At 44.7% G+C, this 27,954-nt stretch overlaps 2 protein-coding genes across 2 annotated transcripts; both read right to left on the bottom strand.

Annotated features, from left to right (window-relative positions):
- Positions 1-322: 322 nt before the first annotated feature.
- Txndc12 (thioredoxin domain containing 12) lies at positions 323-27,954 on the bottom strand. The gene is made up of 7 exons (XM_051170967.1): positions 27,727-27,954; positions 16,350-16,410; positions 10,667-10,719; positions 7,167-7,240; positions 5,110-5,179; positions 3,135-3,218; positions 323-1,157 (listed from the first exon to the last, which is right to left on the bottom strand). Exons 1-7 carry the CDS (start codon positions 27,815-27,817, stop codon positions 1,078-1,080), a joined length of 513 nt encoding a protein of 170 aa, XP_051026924.1. The 5' UTR covers positions 27,818-27,954; the 3' UTR covers positions 323-1,077.
- On the bottom strand, positions 13,706-15,428 carry Kti12 (KTI12 chromatin associated homolog). Its single transcript, XM_051170963.1, has one exon. The coding sequence runs from the start codon at positions 15,170-15,172 to the stop codon at positions 14,156-14,158; it is 1,017 nt and encodes a 338-aa protein (XP_051026920.1). The 5' UTR covers positions 15,173-15,428; the 3' UTR covers positions 13,706-14,155.

Raw genomic sequence — 27,954 nt, 5'->3', positions numbered from 1 at the left:
CGGGAGGCAGAGGCAGGCAGATCACTGTGAGTTCGAGGCCAGCCTGGTCTACAAAATGAGTCCAGGATGGCCAAGGCTACACAGAGAAACCCTGTCTTGAAAAACAACAACAACAACAAAAAAATAAAAATAAATAAATAAGTAAATAAAAAGAGATTCTACCTTATCAACAACAACAAAGAAAATGTCTTGGTGTTCATGTGGACCTGGGTGTGAAGGAGCGGGGGTCCTGTGCTAGCAGTCTTAGGCCAGGCCAGTTTTCTTCCTCATCCTCTTCTGTAGCTACTCTTTCTTCCCTGTCCAGTAACGAAAGACCACCATAGCATCTTCCCATTTAAAGTTTTAATAAAGCTTAATGAAACAATATTTTATCTGTTGTGTTTGTTTTAACCCCAGTACAAAAATACAGTTGATGAAACTGACAAAATGGCTCCATGTAGGCTTGAAGGCTTGAGTGTCTCTAACAGCATCAGGGAAAGCATGCTTCCCGTTGGGGCCGAGTCCCAGCACACGGCCATTCTTGACACGCATGCGTGCAAACAGGGATGTCTGAGCAAAGACGGGCGCAGGAACTGAGGAAGAAGCCCAGAATTATCACCAAGAATAAAGGAGAATGTCTTCTTTAAAAATCGTAAGGGAGGCCAGCCTGGTCTACAAAGCGAGTCCAGGAGAGCCAAGGCTACACAGAGAGACCCTGTCTCAAAAGAAAGAAAAAAAATTGGTAAGGAATCCCCGCAATTTGTACACTACAGAAAAGACACTTCCGGTTTCTGTTCACTTCAGCATGAGTAAAGCGGGAGGAAATGGGTAAAAACTCAAATACTGACATCGAGTAAATCTCCAGTGGCTCAAGTTTCGTATCAAACAGTTTCATTCTTTACATTCAAGGAAGGGATATTTAGGAGAGAGGGAGCAGAAGACGGTCTGTCAGGCACGCTGCGGATCCACAGCTCCCGTCAGCAGGCCTCTTCCACAGTGAGCACTCGGAGGAAGCATGGTTTCCTGGTGGTTTAACTGTTCTGGGTGGTTCCTCGGTGTTCGCTCCCTGCGGCTTTTCTTCCAGAACACTCATCCATGTCACAGCTCATCCTGAAGGTGTTTCTCTCTGAAGGCATCACCGGTCAGCCTCTCCTGAGCTTCCTTCATGCCCTGAACAACTGGAATAAAGGTAAGGGGCGGGGTCAGTATGCAGCATCTCTAATACGTCGGCTTTAAGTGTTCTAGAAGAAATAAGAGCCAGACACGAGAGCTAGCTCTGGCTTTCAGCCCTGGCGTGTCGTGGACCCCTTTTCCCTCTACAGTCTGTTACTTACACTGGACTGTCACACAAGTGTTTCATAAACTATTAAGACCTATAAAAACACTAGTTGGTACTCCGGTTAATCTCTACTTCCCTGTTGACCCCTGTCATGACTGCGCATGCCTTCCTGCTGCCCCTCTTTGGAGTGACTGTTGAATTTATGTCATCCTCTGTAGGGGTTTAGGTCACACTGATTATGATGTGTGTGTGTGAACACACACGTGTGCACTGTATGAGAGGAATGGTCTTTACTGAAGGGCTTAATCATTTTTACTGTTAACCAACAATTATAGAAAAAGCCAAGTTTTCAGGAAAAAAGCTTAAGGAGAGACAGAGGCCGATGAAATGTCACATGGCACTCAGGCCACCCTCCTATGTTCTGGTTTGTACTTCCAGGAGAACAGTGACGTCAGTGCCGGCCTGTGAGGGCTAGCAAACCCATATTTGCTTATCAAGCAGCTAACATAATTAGGTTTTCCCTTTGTTTTACTTATGCTTTTGGTAGAGACAGGTTTGAATGTTTCTAGTCCCATTCCAACTAAGCCACGAGGACTCTGGGAAAAGCCTTGTGCTCACCTCTGGGCTGAGTTAGTGTGGGGATGACAACAGCAATTATGTAAGAGTCTAAACAGAAGGTGATTTTTTTTTCCTGAGACAGGGTTTCTCTGTGTAGCCTTGGCTGTCCTGGACTCACTTTGTAGACCAGGCTGGCCTCGAACTCACAGCAATCCACCTGCCTCTGCCTCCTCACAGAAGGTAAATCTTGAGAGACAAGAGTTTAGGACTGAAAGCCCACTGCCCTTCTCCACGTGGAAAGTCTGCATCTAACATCAATCTCCAGGAACCTGTATCGGGTTCCTGGGGGCAGAGAAATAACATCTCTCCATTTCTTCCCCTTTCCAGAGATATGATACACAAAGGGATCAATGACTTGGCAGTCTAGCAATAGGTGATACATGGCAAGCGACTACCCTTTAAGCTTCAGTGGAGAGGGGAGTGACAACACAAGGCATCAACTCCCACCCCTGCCTCTAGAGTCAGAGTGCTCCAAAATCAAGAGATCAAAAAGCGAGGCAGGTCCTCCAGCCTTCCCTCACCAATGTGCTAATGCCATTCCCTTTGCCAGCAACGTGTCTTTGCCACAGCTGTCGCTGATGACAGCTCACTCTCAGGAACTCAAGCCATGTGTTTCTAGCAAGTCATACACTCATTTTCATAGTCTGAAATGTCTTTGTGTTTTTCTAGGGACAGATTATTATTGTATGTGACTTTTTAACTTATTTCGTATGTGTGTCTCTGTGTGTGTGTGTGTGTGTGTGTGTCAGCACCTGTATAGAACTTGAAGGAGTCTCTCCTTTTATTGGTTCTGGTGATTGAACTCAGGACATCTGGCTTAGCAGTAGGTTTGTTTACCCATGCCATCTTGCCAGAACCAGAAACAAATTCTTACACTGCTTGTCCATTTAGTTTGATATCTATGAAGCTGCCTTGGCTTGCTGGGTTAACAGCTGGTATTCCTCTTCCTCTAGATTCTTACAGGAAGAACAGTATAGGTGCAATGAAAAAACAAAACACATCAAATCTACCTCTGACTTAGTAACTGAGGCCAGAAGCCAATAACTACCTCCGTAGGCCTTAGTCCTTCAGCCTCCAACCAGTCATTAGCTCTTCCGCTGGAGTCTGAGTGGCTGGGAAAAGGTTGTTTTATCTTCCAGTGGTATTCAGTATAAGAGTCATGTGGAAGACGTTCAGGCAACAGGCTTATAGAGGCAGGTTTCTGTTGCAGACCTTGCCTGTGACCAACCATCCTGCCTCCTTTCTCTCAGAACTGTACCTTGCTCAGCACTGACGTAGAAATACTTGTAGCTGGGGTTTCCACTCTCATTGATGATCTCAGGACGCACTTTGCCACTGGGATCTATTGAAGACAAATGGTGTGAAGATGGCAGTAGTTACAACAGACAGGCACTCTGAGCACCCTTTGGTACACTAGGCCCTCAGGAGATAAGACCCATCTCACCCGGAGCGGTGGCGCACGCCTGTAATCCCAGCACTCAGGGAGGCAGAGGCAGGAGGATCTCTGTGAGTTTGAGGCCAGCCTGGTCTACAAAGCAAGTCCAGGACAGCCAAAGCTACAAAGAGAAACCCTGACTCAAAAAACAAAAACAAAAGAAAACAAACAAACAAAAAAAACCCAACAACAGAAAACCTCCAACAACCCACCTCTGCAGCCCATTAGGTCACCATGTTATAATCATTAAAAAAAAAGACATGCGCCGGGCGTGGTGACGCACGCCTTTAATCCCAGCACTCGGGAGGCAGAGGCAGGCAGATCGCTGTGAGTTCGAGGCCAGCCTGGTCTACAAAGTGAGTCCAGGATGGCCAAGGCTACACAGAGAGACCCTGTCTCGAAAAACCAAAAAAAAAAAAAAAAAAAAAAAAAAACCAAAACAAAACAAAAACCATGCACTATGTACTTCCTTAAACACACTTCCAATCCATCCTTTGGCAAATGCTATTCCCTTTCTGAAATGTTTCCTTTTTGCTTGATGATGACAGAATCATACATTTTCTTAGTTGTATCATCCATTAAATCTGGCCAATGTTTCTCTGCATATTTATTTATTTATTTTGAGATAAGGTTTCATGTATTCTAGGATGGCTTCAAACTTCCTATGTAACAGGCTGGCCTTGACCTCCTGATCCATCCTCCTGTCTTTGCTTCCCAGTGCTAGGATCAGGGATGCATGTTACTACACCTGGATGGCAAATGTGGTCATCCTATCTTATAAAAATTGTTCAAATAAATAAATATCGTTCAAAGAAGGCTGGGCAGTGATAGCACATGCCTTTAATTTGGGAGGCAGAGCCAGGCAGGCAGATCTCTGTGAGTTTGAGGCCAGCCTGGTCTATAAAGCGAGTCCAGGACAGCCAGGACTACGCAGAGAAACCCTGTCTTGAAATAAATAAATAAATAAATAAATAAATAAATAAATACAAACGAACGAATGTTGAAAGGCAAAGCTTACATGATGGCACATGCCTTTAATTCCAGCAATTGGAAGGCAGGGGCAGGTGGATCTCTGTGAGTTCAAGGCCAGCCGGATCCACAGAGTGAGCTCTAGAACAGCCAGGGCAATTACACAAGAGAATTCTGTCTTGAAAAGAAGACAAAATAAAAAATTGTTAAAAGACACGTGTCTGGTTTTGTTATTCCATTGGTTTAGGTGCAAACAGGCCCAGGGGTAGAAACTGTTCATCTGTCCCTAGCAGTGTCTCACATGGTGTTTGATAAATGAGTGAAATTCAACTGACTGCGAATGACTGAATAGAAAGTCAAATTCTTTATCTAGGAAAGCAGTTATTTACTGGCAAAATCACAGTCATTCTCATGTCCATATTCTTACCACCATCACCACCTCAGGGCCTTTCTGTAGCCCAGGCCAGCCTTAAACACACGATCCTCCAGCACTGGGATCCAGGCCTGCAGCACCTTGTCCCAGCGCCCCTTTTTTTTTTTTTTTTTTTTTTTTTTTGAATGTTTGGTGTTTGGACCCTTCGGCTTGTCACAGTATAGTCCCAATGCTTATCATTTCTCTATATATTTTTTTTTTTTTTTGTTTTATGAGACAGGGTTTCTCTGTATAGCCTTGGCTGTCCTGGACTCACTTTGTAGACCAGACTGGCCTTGAACTCACAGAGATCCACTTGCCTCTCTCTCCCGAGTGCTGGGATTAAAGATGTGCGCCACCACGCCCAGCTCTATCCACTTCTTATCCTGGGTTACCCCACAAACTCTTTTGCCTTACCCAAGAAAAGGATGCGTGGGATATAACCCCCATCAGGACTGAAATCTTCATCCTTGGGTTCCTCTTCATCCTGTTAAGATTAAATATAAACCTTAGTGAGATAAGAGCATGTTGGTCCTCTCCTCAGAGCCTTTCAGTAGATTTCAGGCTGACTCAGGCCAGGAGGCTCTATGTGATCTGCAAACGTCCCCGTGACACCTCTCAAACTTCATGTTCTACCCTATTCAGGCCTCTTTAGCCATGTCAACCTGCATATTGTTACTGACATAACAAAGCAGACACTCACGGCTCAGGCTTCTGGAGTTGCTCTGCCTGGACACCCTCCCCATCATCCACCCGGCTCACTTCCTTTTCCTGCTTCTGATTTTTCCCCCCTTCTTGGTTTTTTTGAGACAGGATTTCTCTTGTAGCCTTGGCTGTCCTGGATTCCCTTTGTAGACCAGGCTGGCCTTGAACTCACAGAGATCCGCCTGCACGCTGGGATTACAGGAACACACCTATTTTAAGTCATGAGTTATTGTATCTCTTTCACCTTTAACTTTTGGCCATAGCATTTTTTTTTTTTTTTTTTTTTTTTTTTTTGGGTTTGGCTTTTCGAGACAGGGTTTCTCTGTGTAGCCCTGGCTGTCCTGGACTCACTTCATAGACCAGGCTGGCCTCGAACTCACAGTGATCCGCCTGCCTCTGCCTCCCGAGTGCTGGGATTAAAGGCGTGCACACCACGCCCAGCCTTGGCCATAGCATTAAACGCCATCTTACATATCTTATTTTACTTGTTTCCCCATGCTAGAATGTTACTTCAACGAGGGAATTCTGTTTTGTTCACTGTTGCATTTCCAACACCTCCATCATTGACCCACACACAGTGTTCCCTGAATGCATAAATAAGACTGACATTGTGGGTACATTTTCTTCTTTCTTTATTTTATGTGTATTGAGTATTTTGCTCCCATGTATGTCTGTGCACAACGTCCTTGGAGGACAGAAGAGGGCATCAGATCCCCTGGAACTGGCGTTATAGATGGATTTGAGCCACCATTTGTGTGCTGGGATTCGAACTCAGGTCCTCTGAAAGAACATCAAGCGCCCTTCACCACTTAGCCATCTATCAGCCTGTGACTGCATTTTCTGAAGTTGGAGAAAACTCACTGGAAACATTTTGTCCTCTGTGAATGGGAAACCCCAGGTTACCCCAGAAAGTCATGAGATGGGTAAATGCGAAATGCATAGTAATTTTATAGCTTGTGGTGAGGGTCTCATTGCAGGGATTAAAAAGGGTTATTTATTTAAACTGCTTTAATTAGCACCAGGCCATCCACTTGCTATATAGGAAACATGTTTGATGCCTCAGTGTTGACTGTTAATGTGTTCAGAAGACTCTTGGAGCCATGTTTAAGCAAACAATGTCTCTAGAGCCTCAATTTAGGAGCATCACTCTGAAGTTCTGCCTGATCCCACGATTGAAGAGTATGGCCTGGAAGGGAGCACAGCTTGATCATAGCATTTTCCCACTTATTAGTTTCTTAGAATTTTGACAAAACCACATACTTGATTTCAGGCCTTTCTGTATAATGGGAATAATACCAATGACCTAAAAAGTCCCTTCTAAGTCTAACCTTGATATGCTAAGACTTGGGATGCCAAGGCCTGAATTCTGTATCTAGTACATACAAGGTGTCTCCGCAAGGAGACAGGAAGGTTGCACATAAAAGGCTAGCACAGCTAAGCATCTAGCAGGTGCTCAACTGGATCACAACCTGTAGGAAGCTATAGCCTCTACATGTACTAACTATACAACTATACGAAGATATAAAACATACACAATCAAAAGCTGAGGATGAAAGGACGCCAAATTTTAGCCACTTATTCAAATTCTCCATTCCCGCTTCCGGGATGGCTTTCTGATACATCTCCCCCATAATCCTTAGTATTAGAGGTCAATAGAAAAACAACACACACAAGTAGCCAGGTCTGCTCATGTCACTTTATACTAAATCTAAAACACCACCTTAAAATCATGGTGGGTGGGTGGGGAGAGACACTCTTTAAAGTCTTACCTCCAGATTTACCATAACAAAATTATGGGCCAGTTCTGAAATTTCTGTAGATTCTGCAAATTTGGGTTTTAAAGCTAAAGAAAAAAAAAAAAAAAAAGAAAAGATTTTATAATGACAGAAGTATTATATCCAGACCCTATTGAGTATAACCATCACTAATTCTCACCGATGGGTCAGGCATGTTACATAAGTGTAACTGTTTTAAGTCTAAAACTAGAATTGAGAGCCAGGGAGATGGTCCAGTCTGTAAAGTGCTTGGCATGCAAGCATGAAGGCCTAAGTCCAGCCCCTAGCACTCACCAACACAGCAGGGCATTGGTGGCATGCACCTGTAACTGCAGCATCAAGGAAGTAGTGATAACTGGGTCCCTGGGACTGGCTGGCTTGCTAGGCAGCCTCCTCTAATCTGGTAGCTCCAGGTTCCAATGGGAGGGTAACCAGCAATATGGCTAAGCAGGTAGAAGCAATTGCCGTGCAAGCCTGGCAACCTGAACTTTTGATCCCCAGAGTCTATGGAAAGGTAGGAGAAAACTGAATCCACAGAGTGTCTTCTGGTGCCAACCCACTCACCATGTGAGCACGTGCACAATAAATAAAATGACATAAAAACACGGTGGAAACCAATTGGAAAAAGACATCCAAGGTTGGTCTCTGGCCTCAACATGCACACAAATGCACATGTCCTCAATATGTACAATTAAAATTGAAAAATAGAATTCTCCAGAATGCAGTGCCACTGCTACTGGGGAGACTGAGGCAGAAGGGTAACTTGAACCAACTTGAGTTTAAGAGCAACCTATGCAGCATAGCAAAAGCTATCTCAATTAAAAAAGAAAGAAAGAAAGAAAGAAAGAAAGAAAGAAAGAAAGAAAGAAAGAAAAGAAAGAAAGAAAGAAAGAAAGAAAGAAAGAAAGAAAGAAAGAAAGAAAAAGCTAGGTGTGGTGCAGCACACCTCTCCTTCCAGAGCTTTCTACTCAGAAACAGGTGGATTTCTGTGAGTCCCAGGCCAGCCTTGTCTATGGAGCAAGTTCCAGGTCAGCCAGGACTGCATAGTAAGGTCTTAGGTTCTCATCCTGCTTCTGGCATTCGCGTTATTATGTGACTGCAACTTGCATTCTCATTTATGAAATACGGACAATGGGGAGCTGGGTGTGGTAGCACAAGTCTTTAATGAAGGCAACGACACAGGAGGATGATCTTGGTCAAGTTGAGGCCAGCCTCATGTATATAGCGAGACTCTGTCTCAAAAGAAAGGGAAAAAAAAAAAAAAAATACAAATGGGAGCCAGGCGTGGTGGCGCATGCCTTTAATCCCAGCACTCGGGAGGCAGAGGCAGGCGGATCGATGTGAGTTCGAAGCCAGCCTGGTCTACAAAGCGAGTCCAGGATGGCCAAGGCTACACAGAGAAACCCTGTCTCGAAAAACCAAAAAAACCAAACCAAAACAAACAAACAAACAAACAAAAAACAAATGGGCTGAAGAGATGGCTCAGTGGGTGAGGATGCCCACTGCCAATCCTAATCTTGGGTTCCAGGGATCAAACTCATGATGCCAGACTACTGCAGAAAGTGTCTTTACCCAATAAGCCATCTCACTGGCCCCCACAGTTTGCTTTTTATACGCATACTCCAATATTGGAAAAGGAACCACAATGTTAGTAGTTGGTGGGGAGAGCTGACCTTCCCAGCACAGCCCAGGCTGCCCTGGGCCTCACTGGTGTTCTCATGCCCCAGTGCTGGCTAAGGAGCCCTAACTCGCCCTCTGCTGTTTATAATATGTGGTCTCTTGGGCTGGAGTACAGCTCAGTTAGTACAGTGCTTGTTCATCATGCACAGTGCCCTGGCTTAGATCGCCAGTGCCCAGGTATAGTGGCACACACTAGTAATTCCAGCACTTGGGGGATGGAAGATCAAAAGTTTGAGGTCATCTTCCAATACACTTTGAGTATGCTATTAGCCTAGGCTACATGAGACCCTGTCTCAAAACAACTCAAAACACCCATAACAATAAATATAAATAAAATGCTGGGCTAGACTGGTGGGTCAGAGGTTGAGAACACTTACTACTCTCACAGAGGACCTGAGTTTGTTTTTTGTTTTTTTAGTCAGGGTCTCTCTGTGTAGCCTTGGCTGTCCTGAACTCGCTTTGTAGACCAGGCTGGCCTCTAACTCACAGCAATCCACCTGCCTCTGCCTCCTGAGTGCTGGGATTAAAGGCGTGCGCCACCATGCCCGGCGAGGACCTGAGTTTGATTCCCAGGATGCACAGGGCAGTTCACAATTATCTGTAACTCCAGTTCCAGGGGATCTACACTCTTCGGCCCTCTCTGAAGGTACCAAACACAAGTGCAGTCCACATACATACATGCAGGCAAAAAACACTCAAACACAAAATGTAAACAAATAAAGTGGGTGCTAAAGAAAAATCAACTAAAATAAGGAAGCCAGGTGATAGCGGTGCATGCCTTTATTCCCTGTCATGGAAAAAAAAATTGATAATAAGTTTTAAAAAAGAAAAAAGATCAGAATTTTAGACTCACCAAGGTAAGAAAGATGTTTTCTTCAATATTGCCAAATACAAATAGCCAAAACACTATGAATGTAACATTTATATAATTCCTGATTGTTCTGTGGTTCTTCTTGCTGTATATGATTTATTACATGTATGTGTAATAATATAAATGTATACGTAAAATAAGAAATAATTCTCCTGCCTCAGGTTCCCAACTGCTAGGATTACAGGCAGGCACTACAATAACTGGCTTTTACACTTCTCTCATTTATTTTTATTATTTTAATTATGTATGTAAAGGGGTATATGTACATGTGAGTGCTCAAAGGTCAGAGGTATTAGACTCCCCTGGAGCTGGGGTTATAGGCAGTTATAGTCGCCTGATGTGTGTGCTGGGCACTGAACTCGGGTCCTCAGGAAGAGCAGTTTGTGCTCTGAACTACTGAGCCATCTCTCCAGCCCCTTATTTATTTAAAGACAGAGACTCATGCTGCTGTCTAGGATGGCCCTTGCTTCTGCTTCAACCTCCTGAGTGCTGATTCCAGGAATGAGCAGCCATGCCTAGCTGTACTTCCTTCTGACTAGGGTTTTTGTAGTTGTAGCGTATCACTAATAGATAATACCTGACTGGTGACATGACAGGCAGAAAGAATAAATACACGCCACAGTCAAAAGTAGCCGCTGGTTCTGATTGGTTCTCTTCTTCCCTAACCATTTGTGTCCCTCTGAACAGATTTCCAGCTTCTGCCAAGATGTTCTGTCTATGACATTAAAATACTTACTTCCATAATCCACATAACTCTATCTTAATCTCCTGGCCCCCTCAAGCCCCCTGCAAATATAACTGTAAATTTCATGAAGGGCGAGAACGTGTGGAGTTCTTCTTTGGTATTGCTCAAGGCCATCAGCAGAGCTTTGCCAGTGTCAATACTGACATTTGTAACGCACTTGAAGCCTGGTTGGTGTTGGGATGGAACACCCGTACTTACCTTTGCAAGCTCCACACCACGACTTGTGGATGATCACCATCAGCGGCAAGCCACTTAAAAACAAAGACATTATAATTTAATAATCAGTGAGTCAAAGAGCAATGCACAGGAATGTTCCTGTTGTATGGTTGCAAAGGAAACTCTAAAACAAGCTAGCTATTTAAGTCATGTATTGCTATCAGAAAAACTACAGCAAATGCTGATGTTTCCCTAAATTCTGCAAATTTGGGCTTTAAAAGTAGGGAGAGAAAAAGGTAGAAGAAAAACATCCAATTACAATATTTTGGATGTTACTGTATCTCCAAATGATTACTATTACATAATAATTGAAAATGTAACTTGGAAAACTTTAATTAGTATGCTAAGTATAAAATTAAGATATAAAAGTATCGATAGGGCCAGGGAGATGGCTCAGTGGGTAAAATGCTTGCTGTGTAAGCATGACAGCCTGAGGTTAGATCCCTGGAGCCTAGTCAGTCACCCTCTCCATTACAGTCAGACTTTCTGAGACAAGCGTTCTCAGCTGCCTTTACATCCCCTATGTCCCACACACTCAGTATGCACTATACACCAGTGCTATTCTACATGATCAGCTTGATTAGTGTCAGGAAAACTACTGAGCCACCTCACCTCAGGCCTGCTAAGAAGCTGAATGGACTGACTCATGCATACTTCTGATATTAGTAAAGGCTTATAAACCACACAAGAAAGACGAATATAAATAGATGGCAGGACCTAGGTCACCATAACTAAAATGTGTTGAATGTGACCAATTTATGTGCGAAATACCTCATAAGCTTCTATTACATAGCCCACAAACAACTCTAGATTTTGTTTTGTTTTTTCAAGACAGGGTTTCTCTGTGTAGTCTTGGCTGTCCTGGACTCACTTTGTAGACCAGGCTGGCTTCGAACTCACAGCAATCCACCTGCCTCTGCCTCCCAAGTGCTGGGATTAAAGGCATGTGCCACCACGCCCGGGTGACTCTAGAATTTTTAATTACAGTTATGCTCCAGGCATTGTGACACAAATGCCAGCAGTCTGGAGGACGATTTCTGAATTGGAGGTTAGCTTGGTTTGAATAGTGAGTTGCAGGCCAGCCAAAGAAATATAGTAAGATCCTCCCTCTTCCCTCCAGTAAATAATTACATTTACTTCAGAGAAACCCTGACATGAAAAAACTGGAGGAAAAAAAAGTAACTATATAAAATGTAAGTTCTGTCATTAAGTTAACAAAAAGACTGACTCCAAAACCAATGTTCTTTTTGGCCAATCTAGTGTCCTTCATTTATAAGAGCCACGTTGATAAAATATGTAGATTTTTAAAAAGGTGTATTTATTTTATGTCGATGAGTGCTCTATTTCCATGTATGCCTGCATAACAGAAGAGGACATCAGACTCTGTAAAAGTAACTTTTATTCTCCTGTTTCAATTATTGTCTGGGAGGCTTACTGCCTCCTGCTAAACCAGGCCTAGTCCTGGAAGCTTCTAGCCTCCGTACAATCTAACCTAGACCCAGAATGTTTTTCAGCCTCTGAGACTTACTGTTTAATAAGCTCACCCATTCTTGTTCTGAGTGCTGGGCTGGCTGATTCAAATCAGCTGTTCTGGCTTAAACTCTTCTCCCAGATGATTTATTTAATCTGGCTTCTCTCTCGGCTTGTAATTGCTCTGCTTGGCCTCAAACTCAGCAATCTGCTCTACTCTTCTGGCTTCTTCTCATTTTCTGGCCTGATACATCTTTACCTGAGTTCTCTCTCTCGCTGCAACTCATCTCTCTATTACTGTCCTGGTAAAACTGCCTATTCTATTAATCTCTGATTTGTCACCTTTTATGTCACTCAATTAGACACTACATTCAACCATCGGTGTTTCCTAGTACAAACTAACTTTACCTTCACTTGGGATTAAAATCATGTACCATCACGCCTGGACCGAAGCTTTTCTTTACCTGACACTTGTTCTATACCAGGCTGGCCTTGAACTCAGAACTGTTTGCCTCTCCGATTAAAGGCGTGTTTGTATTCCAGCCAGATCACAGAGATCTATAAGATCTTTGGATGTGATCTCTTGCCAGAAAAAGCCATGTTCTGAAGATTCCATTATAGATGATTGTTAGCCACACCATGTGGTTGCTGGGAATTGAACTCAGAAACTCTTGGAAGATCAGCCAATGCTCTTAACTGCTGAGCCATATTTCCAGTCCTAAAAAAATGTAGGTTTCAACCCAAGTCAATCAATAATCTACGAGACTAAAACCAGAAATGGAAGATTGGAAAAGGTTCAGGTTGCCTAGTTCAAACCAACACTTCATGCATGAATCATAAAAGCAATCTTTTTCTAAAATGCTTTTGTGACACATTAAATGTAATTCACATTTCTTAGAATACATTTGTTTACTGTTTCCAAGTAACAAGAGACACCCTCACAAGGTCTAGAAAATCTAGGAAGTTGTATTTGGCCCTTTCGGTCCATTATTCTACAGTGGTATTTCAAATATTAATTTTCTAAAGCTCTTCCAAAAGCACCTTCTCCCAGCAGGCAGGCATTCTGGGATGGCTAGCTTTCATCCTATTAAGCATGTTTGCATTTCACACAAGCAATGTCTCAAGGTCAAAGCCATGTCTGAAAATTCACATAGATAATGGAAATCTAGTACTTACTGTTTGTTACCAACAAAATTAGGATTACAGTGATGTTTGCCTTGAAATAGTCGATAAAGCCGGGCATGGTGGCGCACACCTGTAATCCCAGCACTCTAGGAGGCAGGCGGATCTCTGTGAGTTCGAGGCCAGCCTGATCTACAAAGGAAGTCCGGGACAACCAAGGCTGCACAGAGAAACCCTGTCTGGGAAAATCAAAACCAAAACCCGAACAGAACCGAGCCAAACCAAACAAACAAAATATGCGACAAAGCACTATTGTTATGGAAGGTGTCACAATATATTAGCAAAACAATTGAGCCTCTCATATAAAAATGCTATCACCCAAAAGTATGCAACGATACATATACATTAAAACACTACATTGCAGAGGAAACATTAAAGATTCCAGCAGACAACTTTAGAAGATTTTATTAGAGGAAATATCTAATGATTGTCTTACACAAATATCAGCTTCCCAGGGACAAAGCAAAAGATTTATCTGTGTTCGAAGCTCCAGGGTAGATAGTAAGAAGTATGTTACTCAAAAATACTTGCAGTATGAAAGGGCCATCGTAAATAGAAAACTGTTATCTTCGGTTTCTACTCACAGTTGATCAAAAACAACTCTCCTCTATCCGGATGGAAGGAAAACAGTAGTATGTAGTATCTCCAAATAGAGTGCAACCGAAGCCACTGTACAGTCAGGGTACGGCGCAGTTAGAAAATGAGCCGGTCAAACTCAGCAATCCTACGACTACGTTATGCTCTGCAGACCGTATTCTTCCTAAACAAACTACAGTGGAATTCAGACAAAAGCTGTCGTCGCCGCCGCCCACCACCCAATTAGTGCAAACTCTGGTTCAGATACTGAAGAAACATGTTGGCCAACTGAGGCAGGTTCTCATTATTGGGATGCATTTTAGTGTAGGAAATAAACTGGCGACGGAGGCGACTCAGTTCTGCCAAGGTTAAGGGCCGGGTAAATCGGAGGTGCTCTGTGGTGCCAGGAAGTGTTAACAGGTCTCCGGGTACAGCGCTCTTCTGTGCTTCCATCAGAGCAGTCAACACCTGGCTCGTGGCCTGATCCAGCTGGTGTAGAAAGCTACCCGAGGCCAGGGGCTGGGACTGCGTTGACTGATGGGGTGGAGGGGCCCGATTCTCAAACAGCGCAGCCCGGATCTCGGCCAGGGGCAACGGCTCTTCTAAGCCCACCACGGTGAACAAGGGTCGGTCCCAGCGGTTCCGAGAGTCAGGAGCCTCAAAGCGCAGGGCTAAGGACTCCAAAAGATCGGGAGGAAAGGCACCGGGCTTTGCAGATTTCTCGGACTCCGGAGTCACTACAGCTGGAGGAGGACTTGATGGCAGGATTTCCTCGGAATCCAGTTCCCCGAGGACGGCGGCCGGGACTCTTCCGTTTGCTACGGGGCTGGCGGCGCGCGGCTCCTCCGCGCTCGGCCTCCAGCTCACACTGACAGCCGGGCCCGGGTTCTCCGCGACGTCGGCCACCCGAAGTCCCCGGCTCGGCCAGGCCGGTCTTATGCAGTAAACCAAGCAGAGCGGCGTGCGCGCAGCCCGCGCCAGGCAGTACAGCTCGTAGCGGAAGCCCTTGATGTAGTTCATGGAGTCCAGGATGACTACGTCCTGCCGGCTCAGGCGCCGCTCCACCGCCGCCCGCAGCGCGGCGCGCAGCGCCTTCTCACCGGCAGAGTCGCCGTACACAGCCGGGTCGTGAGCGCCCAGCACCGAAGCGTCGTCCACCACGTACACGGCGCGGCCCTCGTCGGCCAGCGCCCGACGTAGCTCTTCCGTACGCCGGCTCTTGCCGCTGCACGGCAGCCCGCAAAACACCACAAGCGGCATCCTCTCTAGGAGCAGCCATGTGCGGACGTTTTTGCGTCAACTTCCGACGCGAACCGGAAGTGAACCCCGAACTTCCGGTTTGTCTACCCTCTTACAGGGAGGGCCTTTCGTTTCTATGGGAAACGGGAACTCTAACCAACTTGATCAAGGACCAACAGTCTCAAAAAGGAGACGCAGAGATTAGAATGGCATCAGTTATTCACACCAAATGTTAAAGGCCAAGCGAATTAATTACTAGCACCACATTTAGCATACAGAAAGCTTATTCAGAACACTTTTTTTTTTTTTTTTTTTTTTTTGGTTTTTCGAGACAGGGTTTTTCTGTGTAGCCTTGGCCATCCTGGACTCACTTTGTAGACCAGGCTGGCCTCGAACTCACAGCGATCCGCCTGCCTCTGCCTCCCGAGTGCTGGGATTAAAGGCGTGCGCCACCACGCCCGGCTTATAACACTATTTCAATCATCAACACCACTTTTACATGTTTAAGGACAGAGATGAACATAAAACTGTTCTCCTAAGAAAAATTAAGATTCTTAGCAGGAAGCATCAAGTGCCCGCACAAAGTAAAAAAATGCTATGGGTAGCCGTAATGTTAGTGTGTCACTTAACAGCAGTTTAGATACTGGAAAGTAATTTCGCCTTTCTGCACTTCAGTTTCCTTTTCTATAAAATGTAACAGTTATTTCATAGGTATACCAATCTCAGAGGTTGTAAAGACTAAATAAACCAATCCATGTAAAACTGACAGTTCTTGACTTCTGTCTCCCCTGCCTCTGCCCCAACCCTTATGCTCTGGGCTGTTTGTTTATAAATTGACCCTCCCAGAAACATTACATTATTTTAGCTTTAGGCTAGTAGGCAGAATAACTCATTGACTGAGAGAACAGGTCTTAAAAGGGCCTACAGAGGCTGTCGGAAGCTCAGCTCTGCTATGTACCAACTTGTGATCTTGGACAAACTGGCTTGAATGGCTTATTTTCTCATTTCTAAAAAAAGTAGCAATACTTCACAGAAACGTTGGGAAACTAAGTAAGTTCATTCAGATTACTTAACACCTGGTGCACAGAAAGTGCTGGGTTTTTGTTATGGGGAAAAACTATCTAGTTCTTGTGGAGCCGTGACATGGCCCTTCATCTGAAAGCAATGCTGAATTAATGGCTGGAAAGTTTGGTTGTACCTTGCAGCTGCTTCTTTCTTCCCATCTTCTAGAGTCCTCCAGTGAATATGGTCTCCAAAACCTAGAAGGAAAGAGCCTTATAAACATCCACATAAGGAACAGAGGACACACACACACGAGAGAAGAGAGGCATGATTGTAATATATCCATGAGCAGAAAAAATAATGCTTTCCTCTGCTAAAAGCCTGGTGTCCAACACCTAGCTCCACTATTTTTTTTTTTTTTAAGATTTATTTATTAGTATGCACACAGTATTCTGCCTGAATGTACACCTGCAGGCCAGAAGAGGTCATTAGATCACATTATAGATGTTTGTGAGCCACCATGTGGTTGCTGGGAATTGAACTCAGGACCTCTGGAAGAGCAGCCAGTGCTCTTAACCTCTGAGCCATCTTTCCAGCTTCTCCACTGTTTTCTGGGTATCTGAATCATAGATAATCACATTGCCCAATTCTGTTTTCATGCCTCTAAAGGAGATAACACAATTTAAACATAATTGTTGAGATTAAGTACTGATGTGAGATGCTTTGTCAACTACCACAAACTATGCCAACAATACTGTAAGAATGAATGGAAATGCCTGCATGGTAAACAGCATTGTCACTGACACGACACATTGTGCAGCTTTAGACTCAACAAACATGTGGCTTTGTAACTCAGCTTAAGTGTGAAGGGTTTTGTTTGTTTGTTTTGTTTGTTTGTTTGTTTGTTTCGAGACAGGGTTTCTCTGTGTAGCCTTGGCCATCCTGGACTCACTTTGTAAGACCAGGCTGGCCTCGAACTCACAGCGATCCGCCCGCCTCTGCCTCCCGAGTGCTGGGATTAAAGTCGTGCGCCACCACGCCCGGCTGATTAAGTGTGAAGGGTTTTGAATGAAGTCATCTAAGTCCCAATCTCATCATCTATAAGATTTTTACCTCAAACCCGGCAGTGGTGGTGCATGCCTTTAATCCCAGCATTGGGAGGCAGAGGCTGGAGGATCACTGTGAGTTGGAGGCCAGCCTGGTCTACAAAGTAAGTCCAGGACAGCAACCACATGGTGGCTCACAACCATCTATAATGAGATTTGGTGCCCGCTTCAGGTGTGCAGGTGTGCATGCAGGCAGAACACTGTATACATAATAATTTTTTGTTGTTGTTGTTTTGTTTTTGTTTTTTGTTTTTTGTTTTTTGTTTTTTTTTTTTTGGTTTTTCAAGACAGGGTTTCTCTCTGTAGCCTTGACTCTCCTGTACTCCCTTTGTAGACCAGGCCAGCCTCGAACTCACAGTGATCCTCCAGCCTCTGCCTCCCGAATGCTGGGATTAAAGGCATGGGCATTTGAATGCCACAGCATCCATGTGGAAGTCAGAGGACAATCTTCAAGAATTAGCTCTTGCCTAGAAGTAGTGATGCATGCCTTTAAACCTGGTATTCAGAAGGCAGACTCCTCTTGTGAATTCTGTGAGTTCAAGGCCTGCCTAGTCTACAGAGTGAGTTCCAGGACAGCCAAGACTACACAGGGAAACCCTGTCTTGAAAAAACCAAAAAAAAAAAAAAGTTTTTAAAATCTCTTTCCAGTTGGCAGGATTTGTGGCAAGCACCTTTACCCAACTGCTTGGTCCAGCACGATCCTTTTCAATTCCATCACTGCTTAGTAAGAAAAATTTCAGAGATATCCAATGTCCCAATGATAAAAGGTCAACTCTTTTTTCCTTTGTTTTTCTTTTTTCCTTTCTTTTCTTTATTTCTTTTTTTGAGACAGGTCTCTCTGTGTTAGCCTTGGCTGTCCTGGACTTGCTTTAAAGACCAGGCTGGCTTCGAACTCACAGCGATCAGCCTGTCTCTGCCTCCTGAGTGCTGGGATTAAAGGCGTGCTCCACCATGCCTGGCCTTTTTTGGTTTTTCGAAACAGGACTTCTCTGTGTAGCCATGGCTGTCCTGGACTCGCATTGTAGACCCGACTGGCCTCAGAACTCAGAGAGCTTGCCTCTGGAGTGCTACGGTTAAAGGCATGTGCCACCACACTCCTCAAAAGGCCAACTCTTCAAGGGACGATAACAAAGGCTTCAGTAAAAAGATAATACCTGGCTGAGTGTGTCCCAGGAGACAAGAGCAAGCAGGTGGGATCTCTGTGACTTCCGAGGCCAGCCTAGTCTACACAGAGTCCCAGGACAGCTAGGGATACATGAGACCTTTGTCTTAAAAACAGAAAACATAAACAAACAAAAACCATTCTGCCCACTTCTGCAACTTCATTCTAAACTTTTCATAAAAGTCTAGACGCAGAAGTACAATCATGCCCCTGCCTCATTCCAGCCAGCACTGGCCTCTCCCTCCAGGCTCCACCTCTGCCTTTCTTTCCCTGCTCACACACAGCACTGAGGTATGGGCTCAGAGGGCGCTTCTGCTGATAGGGCGCACTCTCAGACTTCCCCAGTCTTGTCCCACTACAACACTTCCTCCCAGACGTTAGTGTGCTCATCTCCCTTACTTAGGGGAATTCCCTAAGTGCTGGGACCAAACCTCTTGTATCTTTTCCTGCTTCCCTAGAATGAAGCAGCACACATGGCTGTTCCAGGTACTCCATAAAAAGAGTTCTTGAAAAAAAAATATTTTTTTGAGACAGGGTTTCTCTGTATAGCCTTGACTGTCTTGGAAAATGTTAGCTGCTATTTATTTAAATTTATGTATATGTATTTTATATATTTGTACATATTTATATACATATAAATATATATATATTTAAATAAATGGCAGCTAGCATTTTCCAAGACAGATATATATATATATATATATTTATAAATATACGTATAATTCCTTTATTATCCTTTCCCCGCCCACTGAAGCTCTTCTTCCTAACAAGTCCTATTTGTAAGTGTCTGTCCATTGAGTTAGGGTTGCTAACATAAGCATGGATGGGAGGTTATGTACTTGAGCAAGGGCAACTTACTAGTGGCTACACCACTGAGGAATGACTCCTCCCCCAGCAGCCATTAAGTCATATATATATAGATTGAAGGGCTCTAGCAGGCCTGAGGGTGGCAAACATGGTACCCAGAGGCTTTGCCTTTCAGCCTTCTTCCCCTTGCTAAACCATAGACTGCATTCCTACAGCAGGCCTCCAAGGTCCAGCTATCAAAGTGTTTAAGTTCAGTGATCAAAAGCCCCCTGTTGGCTACCCCTAGGTAACATGCCCAACCAAAACCAGCCAACCCACCCTAACCCGGGGGTTTCTCCCTGTGCCCTGTGCCTATGGGTCACATCTGTCTCCTCTCTATCCAGAGGCAGTCCTTTGTCCCTCCAAGGGACAATATCCCTTCCTCAACTCCTCTCCCTTATCCCTTTTCTCTTCTCTCTTATTCACATCTCCTTCCTGTCTTTGTCCCTTATTCCCTGCCCTTTGTCCCTCTGGGGCAAATAAATCTCCTCTGTGCTGAGAACTCATGATGTGTCCTGTACCAGTTTCGGTCCTTTCACCTACAGCTCCTCACAGAAGAGGCTTGTGGGGGGTGGGGGTGTGTCTTTGCGAGACCCTTGTGCATGGCACCACAGCTGTGTCACATGCAGAAGGCAGCAGCTCGCAGCATCCTTCCCTTCCTTTTGCCCCCTCTTCTGTGATGTTCCTTGTATCCAACAAGACTATGCGCCTCTTATGTGCACAGCCTATTATACAGGCAGTCAGTCCCTTCATTTCAGTTTTCTCAGGATTCAAATAGGTATAATAATTATATCTCTCATAAAGTTATTGCTGAATCACAAAAATATGAAAATGTTAACAGAGTCTTAGCATCTAAATGTCAGTACGAAATAGCTTTTGTTTTCTTTACACTGAGGCTATACCAGGTCACCTCACTTCTAATCAACCAACCTGGGGTTTTATCTTCCACTTTTGCCTTTTCTTTTTCTTTCTTTTTAAATTTTGCTTTGCTTTGCTTTGTTTCTCAAGACCTGGCTTCTCTGTGTAGCCCTGGCTGTCCTAGAACATACTCTGTAGACCACGCAGAGACCGGCCTGCCTCTGCTTCCCGAGTGCTGGAATTAAAGGCGTGTCCCGCCACCGCCCAGCTCCTTGTGCCTTTTCAGTCACTACACCTGCCTTTCAGAAATGTATTCCCCCAGGTGACTTAAAAACCTAATTGTTATCAGTGTTCTCCCAAAGGGAAAGCTGTAGTAGCCAAACTAACCATAGTAGTTTTTCAATCTCAACAGCTCGGGCAGCTGGCCGCTGGGGAGGGGGAGTGTCATGTGATCGTGAAGAGTGACTAATTGGGAGTGAAAGCGGGAGGGCGCCCAGGAGAACTGGACGGTGTCTGTCCTCACTCTGCTCACCAGCCTCAAGCCCGGACAGTTGGGTCTTGCTTTGGCAGCACGCTTGACTCACCAGCCTGAAAAGAAACCCACCCGCAAAGTAAGGAGCTCCCAGATGCAACAGACGTTCAGAACGGACTCACTGCGATACGGGAAATCCCTCCTCCACAAACACAAAGTAAAACAACGTCTGCAGAACAAGCAAAGGTGACACCCCCAAAACTAACACCTGCTATGATGTGGCAAACTGGAAGTGAGCCTGAGACTCTCGTATTAAACCACTGGAGAAGACTAGAGGGGTTCCGGGTCCAGAAGGCAGTTCACCCCAAAACCTTCCTAGAGGGAATTGTTCCCCCATGTTAAGACTCCAAACAGTTAACGATGAACACCTACTGTGAGCTCACCACCATAGATCCACAAACTGCTAAAAAACACATAGAGAGAAAACAGCCATTAGCAAGCAGGCACTAACCCTGCCAGTGTCTTCATCTTGATTTCAAGCCTTCAGAATCATCGAAATACACATTTGCTGTTTAAACCATCGAATCCAGTGCTGAGGAGACGGCTCAGTCTGTACAGTATTTGCTACTGTACAAGTGTGAAGACCCAAGCCCCATCTCCAGAATCCATGTAAAAGGCTGGGCCTGATGGGATGCAAATACATTTCCAGTGCTGGGGAGGAGAAAGCAGGAGGTTCCCTATAGTTCACTAGCCAGCCAGCCTAGCCTGGTCCCAGGGAGTGATCCCTTCTTAAAACAAGGTGGATGAAAAAAACAAAACAAACAAACAAAAAAAACAAGCTGGATGACCATCTGAAAAACAATACCTTCGGTTGACCTCTAGCCTCCACAGGCATGCACGAGCAGACACACGCAGACACACACACACATACACACACACACACACACACACACACACACACAGGTAAATAAAGATAAATAGTACCAGCCAGGCGCACACCTGTAACCCCAGCACTCACGGAGGCAGAGGCAGGTGGATCTCTGTGAGTTCAAGGCCAGCCTGGTCTACAAAGCGAGTCCAGGACAGCCAGGGTTTTTACACAAAGAAACTCTGTCTCAGAAAACAAAAAACAAAAAACAACCACTTACTCCCACCCCCAAAATGACTAGAACCCACTCAATCTGTAGTACTTGTTATAGCAGCCCTAGCAAACTAATAGCGTCATTACATTTGGATTTCAGGTTAACTGGGGCAAAGGTTAAGAAATGGGCCTACAGGAAATAATCTGGCCAGCTGCAAAGAACAGCCCCACTAGAGATAGCAATGCCAAAGGGTCCCACTGGAGATAGAGTTGATAAGAGACCCACCCAGTTTTATGGCCACATTCCTTCCTGCCCACCAGAGATATAGTTACTGTTACCTAGCAACCCATCCAGCCAGGGAGAACAAAAGAAGTTAACCCATGGGTGGTCTTGGTGTCCTTTTCTGCTTAAAGGACATTGAGAGGATAAAAGGACCAGAGATCACCGCCTGAGACCTAACATTTGGGGGATTGGTGCGACCTCTCTTGCATTTTACAGAAGTTTCATGTGTTTTCTGGTTCTTTTTTTGGGATCCATCTGGGCGCAACAAGATCAACTTGCCTCTGCTTCCCCTGTGCTAGGATTACAGGCGTGCACCACCACAGCCTGCTCTCTTGGTTTTTAAAAGTGTGCCTTGGGTGTGTGCTCCTTGAGTGGGAGCACAGGCCATGGCACATATGTAGAGGAAAGCTTTATGGAGTAGATTCCAGGAACTAGGTCAGCACACTTGTGTGCCAAGTGCGTCTGTCTAGTGCACCATCTCCCAGGCCCCCTTTTTATTTGCTCAATTTTTCTGCAGACATAAAATTGCTCTAAAAAAAATAAGTCTACTAATTTTTTTAAAAAGCATCATTAGGTTAAAAAAGCAACCTAGAGGGCTGGAGAGACGGCTCAAGGGTTAAGAGCACTGGCTGCTCTTCCAAAGGAGCTGAGTTCAATTCCCAGCAACTACCCGGTGGCTCACAACCATCTGTAATGAGATCTGGTGCCCTCTTCTGGCCTGCACAGGCAAAACGCTGTATACATTAAAAAAAAAAAAGAAAAGAAAAGAAAAGAAAAGAGCCCGGCGTGGTGGCTCACGCCTTTAATCCCAGCACTTGGGAGGCAAAGGCAGGCGGATCGTTGTGAGTTCGAGGCCGGCCTGGTCTACAAAGTGAGTCCAGGACAGCCAAGGCTACACAAAGAAACCCTGTCTTGAAAAACAAAAACAAACAAACAAACAAAAAAGCAACCTAGAGACAGGTGGATAAACCAGCTCTCCTGAAAGCAGCACAGATGCAAGGAGACAGAAAACATAAGAGCTTACAATTAACGAAAATAATGTTAGTTTCTGTTTCTTGTAGGTTTTGTTTTGTTTTTGTTTTTGTCTTTTGGTTTTTTGGCTGTCCTAAAACTTGCTCTGTAGACCAGGCAGACTGGCCTTGAACTCAGAGATCCACCTGCTTCTGTCTCCTAAGTGCTGGAAATAAAGGCATGCACCACCATTACCCAACTGGATTTTTTTTTAAGCATAGCAATTTAAAAAATGTGTTTACAGGTATTAATTTATTTATCCTCACAACAACCTTATAGGGTGCTAACTCTACCCTTCCTTCTTACAGATAAGGAGACTGAAGTTAAAGCGTTTGCCTAGGGTTACACTGCCTGTGAGAGGCAGAGCTACACCATGGAGGTGCTCCCATCTAAAGCCAGAACCTTTGCTACACTTGACTGGCTCATTAACAATGGTTAAAGAGTTAGTGAAGGAATGTACCCTGAGAAAGCCTCTACACTCCAGCTGGTGAAACCTAAACATTAAAAGGTCAAATGTCAGAGCTGGCAGCCAGGCCTGAGTTGGGCAACACTGTACCTGGAAGGTAGGGTAACAATGTAGCCAAGTGATGTCTGCAGTCGGAAAGCTGAGCTGGAAACTCCCACTTGCGAGTGTACAAAAATGCTAAACATAGCTAACAGAAATGTCTGTCTCGTACGTACGTGACTGTGGCTGTAAACACGGAGCATACATGTTACTGTGCCAACTTTTAATTCCAGAAATTGCAGCTGTCTAGTTCTACTACAGGGGGAAGAGCGCATGAATGGCCTCTTTCTAGTTTCTGCACTGGCTGAGGACATGGCTCTGGATTTCATCTCCCTTCTCTCTGCTTTCTAGTTAACTCCTAATGCCTCCATTTTATTAAGCGAACTGTGGGTAAGCAAAATATTACCCACCTCATCGTTACTATGAGAATTAAACCGTATGAAAGCCTGGGGAGCTAGCACACGCGAAGTAAATGTTAAGTCATTACACTTCTTTCTATGCGTGATATATCTTAAGTTTCTACTCTGTGGAGAATAATGAAAGTGGTTTTGGACACTGGAATGTTAAGAGCTGCAAGGCCCTTAGGACACATTTCTAGTCCAATTCTTTCACTTAACAATTGGTCACCAGGGCTAGGCATGGTGGCACACGCCTTTAATCCCAGCACTCGGGAGGCAGAGGCAGGTGGATCCCTGTGAATTCAAGGCCAGCCTGGTCTACAATGTGAGGCCAGGATAGCCAAGGCAGCACGGAGAACCCCTTTCTCAAAAAACTAAAACCAAACCAAAACAAAACAAAAAATTGGTCACCAGGGAAGCCCACAGCTGGATAAATGGCCTGACCAGGATTAAAATCTAGGCCTAATAATTGCAGTCTCGTGCACACTATGCCACACCACTCTGCTTCCTTTTCATATTGAAAACTGCTGGGGAGGGTGGAAGGCTCACTCAGTCTTTGCTCTCTGCAAACAAGCAAGGTATCCATCTTCTAGAAAGAGATGGCGTTATATAGACTTTCTTTTCCCCCCTAGACAGAGTTTCTCTGTGTAACTGCTCTAGCTGTCCTGGAACTGGTTCTGTAGACCAGGCTGGCCTTGAACTCACAGAGATCTGCCTGCCTCTGTCTCCCAAGTGCTGGGAATAAATGTGTGTGCCACCACTGTCCGGCTTACTTAGACATCTTGGAAGAAACAACATTCTTCAAAAATTTCAGGAACTCTTGCCTCAGGTAGCACTTTTTTTTTTTTAGATGGGGTAATTTTAATTTTTTTGGTTTTTTGAGACAGGGTTTCTCTATGTAACCTTGGCTGTCCTGGACTCACTTTGTAAGGCCAGGCTGGCCACGAACTCACAGCTATCTGCCTGCCTCTGCCTCCCGAATGCTACGATTAAAGGCGTGCGCCACCATGCCTGGCCTATATTTTTTATGTCCAAAGAATCTATACATAATATATAAAACAAACACTTGAAATATAATTAATTCATTTTAGGAGCAAGTAAATATTCCTCAGTGGAGGAAATAATAACAATATTTCACTTACTAGATAGTTTTCAAGTGTGGTATTTTGTCTTTCGTTTCTTCACTGAATTACCTCAAACCAACTCTCTCACTGAGTTCCCTGGAACCCACAGAGATCTGCCTGCTTCTGCTTCACATCCTGGCATTAAAGGCATCAATATATTTTCCAGCTGTTTATGAGGCAACGATCTAAGTGCCTGACAAAGAACTGACAGTCATGCAACATTTCATAATAGTATACACACTTAACACAGACGACGGAGCAGGGTGTGTTACCTGTTGAGCGTTTGAGGTAACATACCCATTTCGCAGCTCAGGCACTGAGGCTGTGAGAGACTAAGCTGTTTTTTCAAAGGCATCCCATCCGGTCCCTGGCAGAACTCACTTAAACTCAGATGTGCATACATCCTAGCACTCCGGTCTCCCTCTGTACTTACAATGTTATTCTGAATACGTAGCAGTCTGTTTTACAATAGAATTATCAGCATTTGAAACATTTTGACCTAATAGTACACAACATGCAGTTTTACTACCTTCCTTCTTAGGTAGAAACACACACATCACCTTAGATAAACTTTTTTCCCCAAATTAAAAAGAAAGCGGCGTCTTCTCACCTCCCTAATTCAACTGCCAGCTCGCTTGCCATCCTCAGCTTTCCCCCTTCCTATTCTGCTACAGTATTATATAAGCTCAAATTCTTTTAGTAATCTGTCACGGATCTATCCTATTCACACTCTCTTCTCTGACTTGAACACGCACCCAGGGAAAGCAAGAACCTTGTCTATTCTCTTCATTGTCATGTCCAAAAATCAATACCGAACAGAGGCAATTGTGTTCAGGCCCACTGAATTTCCACTAGATCTCACTGCCCACCAAGGAATGTAAAAATGAGGACTATTAAAAAAAACAAACGAACAGTTGGGCGTGGTGGCACACACCTGTAATCCCAGCACTCGGGAGGCAGAGGCAGGCGGATCACTGTGAGTTCGGGGCCAGCCTGGTCTACAAAGTGAGTCCAGGACAGCCAAGGCTACACAGAGAAACCCTGTCTCAAAAAAACCAACCAACCAACCAACAAACAAGCAAACAGGGACTGGAGAGATGGCTCAATAGTGAAGAGAAAGTTGCTGGTTTTCCAGAGGACTCAGGGTCAGTTCCCAGCACCCAGGTCAGGCAGTTCACAAATGTCCGTAACTCCAGCTCCTGGGGAAGTGACACCCTCTTCTGGCCTACTTGAGCCACATTTTGGAACACACACAGAGACACATTCATACACACAAAACAGAAATCATATTAAAAATAAAACCATATGATGATGGTGCACACCACTCAGGAAGCAGAGGCAGGGGGATCTCTGAGAGTTCAGGGCCAGGCTGGTCTACAGAGTGAGTCCAGGACAGCCAGGACTACAAGAGAAATACTGTCTCAAAAAATAAAATAAAGTAAGAAAGAAAGAAAGAGAGAGAGAGAGAAAGAAAACTATATGACTGAGCCTGGAGTTGTTTCAGCAGATAAGAACAGTTGCAAAAACAAGAGGGCCTGAGTTAAAATCTTTTTTTCTTTTCTCCACCCCCTCCACCACCCCCAGACAGGGTCTCTCTGTGCTAGCCTTGGCTGTCCTGAACTCACTTTGTAGACTAGGCTGGCCTCGAACTCACAGCAATCCACCTATCTCTGCCTCCTGAGTGCTGGAATTAAAGGCCTCGAGTTAAAATCTAAAGTAACCATATATAAGCCTGACAAGGCAACTCATGCATGTAACTCCAAACACTAGGGATAAAAACCTTGAACTCACTGGCCAGCCCCTGTAACCTGAATAGTGAGCTCAGATTCAATGAGACCCTGCCTCACACAATGACGAACAAGCAGAAGAGGAAAAAAAAAAAAAAAAAAAAAAACCACCCAACATACATGGCCTAGTCATGTGTAGCATGCACCAGCATACATGTGGGCAGATTCCACACTAAACAAACACACACACCAGTAGCATCAGAATAATTCCATACAGTAAGGGTCAGTCCACAAAATAATCAAAGCAAGGTTGGGAAACATTTACAACTCACCCAGCTTAAAAAAAAAAAAAAAAAAGGAACTGATGAGAAGGGATTCAAGTTTAGAAAAAAGATGTAGGTAATAGCATGCAGTTGGCGGTTCACAGTTCCTAACCTTCATTCATAACCCCTGACCTCTCGCTCTAAAAAATAAAAATCAGTTTCTTCCAGCACACTAGCTGAGCCACGCCACCAAAAACAACTATTAGCGACCTTCTAGCGAAAGACCTATAGCCTATATTTGGCTCCTCCTTCTCCATCTCTTGGGGAATCATGAGCCAGGTGTTGGTGGGGTGGTGAGGACTCTTCAGACTCAAGCGACTATCTTTGACACACAGGTCACCAGACACCCTGTTTCTTCTGGTGGAAAAGTGACGGTTCCTGAAAGCTCCCCAAGGGCCTAACACTACACTTGTTGGACTCTTAAGCAGCCTAGTCCTAATTTAAGGGCCCTATGTTGCCAAAGCCAAGAATTACGAGCACCCTCAAGTACAACTCGCCTCTCTTAAATCCTCTCGCGGACCTGATACTCCCTACCCTGACAACTCCCAAGAGCAGCTGGGGAAGATAAAAAGGAATCTGGAGTGACCTCAGATACGGCAAGAGAAGAAAAGTGTTAAATGAAGAAGGAGGCCCGGGGTCCGGGGTCCGTAAAGAATACGGTAAGAAGGAGATCTGACCCTTTCCAAGTCCAATGTGTCCATCCGAAGAAGTGATGAGGAGCAGGAAACTGAAGCTCAGCAAACAGGTGGCCCCCAAACGAAGCGACATCTCTACGGTGGTAGTTGCACAGGGCTACCAAACTGAGGGACACACAGGATTCCCAGCAGAAGCTCCGCTCAGCTGTCCTGGCGCCGCTCAGCCCAGCCCCTCGGAGTCCCAGATTTTTTTTTTTTCCAAACACTGAA

This window comes from Acomys russatus, chromosome 29, assembly GCF_903995435.1.
Source record: "Acomys russatus chromosome 29, mAcoRus1.1, whole genome shotgun sequence".
Taxonomy (NCBI): domain Eukaryota; kingdom Metazoa; phylum Chordata; class Mammalia; order Rodentia; family Muridae; genus Acomys; species Acomys russatus.
The sequence above is the reverse complement of the archived record's forward strand: the minus strand, read 5'-3'. Positions and strand labels throughout refer to the sequence as shown.

What these genes read in the sequence shown, in the direction of transcription:
- Txndc12 (XM_051170967.1), bottom strand. Translation starts at nt 27,817, where the DNA reads ATGTCGCTTCGTTTGGGGGCCACCTGTTTGCTGAGCTTCAGTTTCCTG. An exon ending in ACACATTGGACTTGGAAAGG is followed by an intron (nt 16,411 to 27,726) that starts GTCAGATCTCCT and finishes CTTTCCTTCTAG; the next exon opens with GTTTTGGAGACCATATTCAC. An exon ending in GTGGTGTGGAGCTTGCAAAG is followed by an intron (nt 7,241 to 10,666) that starts GTAAGTACGGGT and finishes TTTTTTCTTTAG; the next exon opens with CTTTAAAACCCAAATTTGCA.
- Kti12 (XM_051170963.1), bottom strand. Translation starts at nt 15,172, where the DNA reads ATGCCGCTTGTGGTGTTTTGCGGGCTGCCGTGCAGCGGCAAGAGCCGG.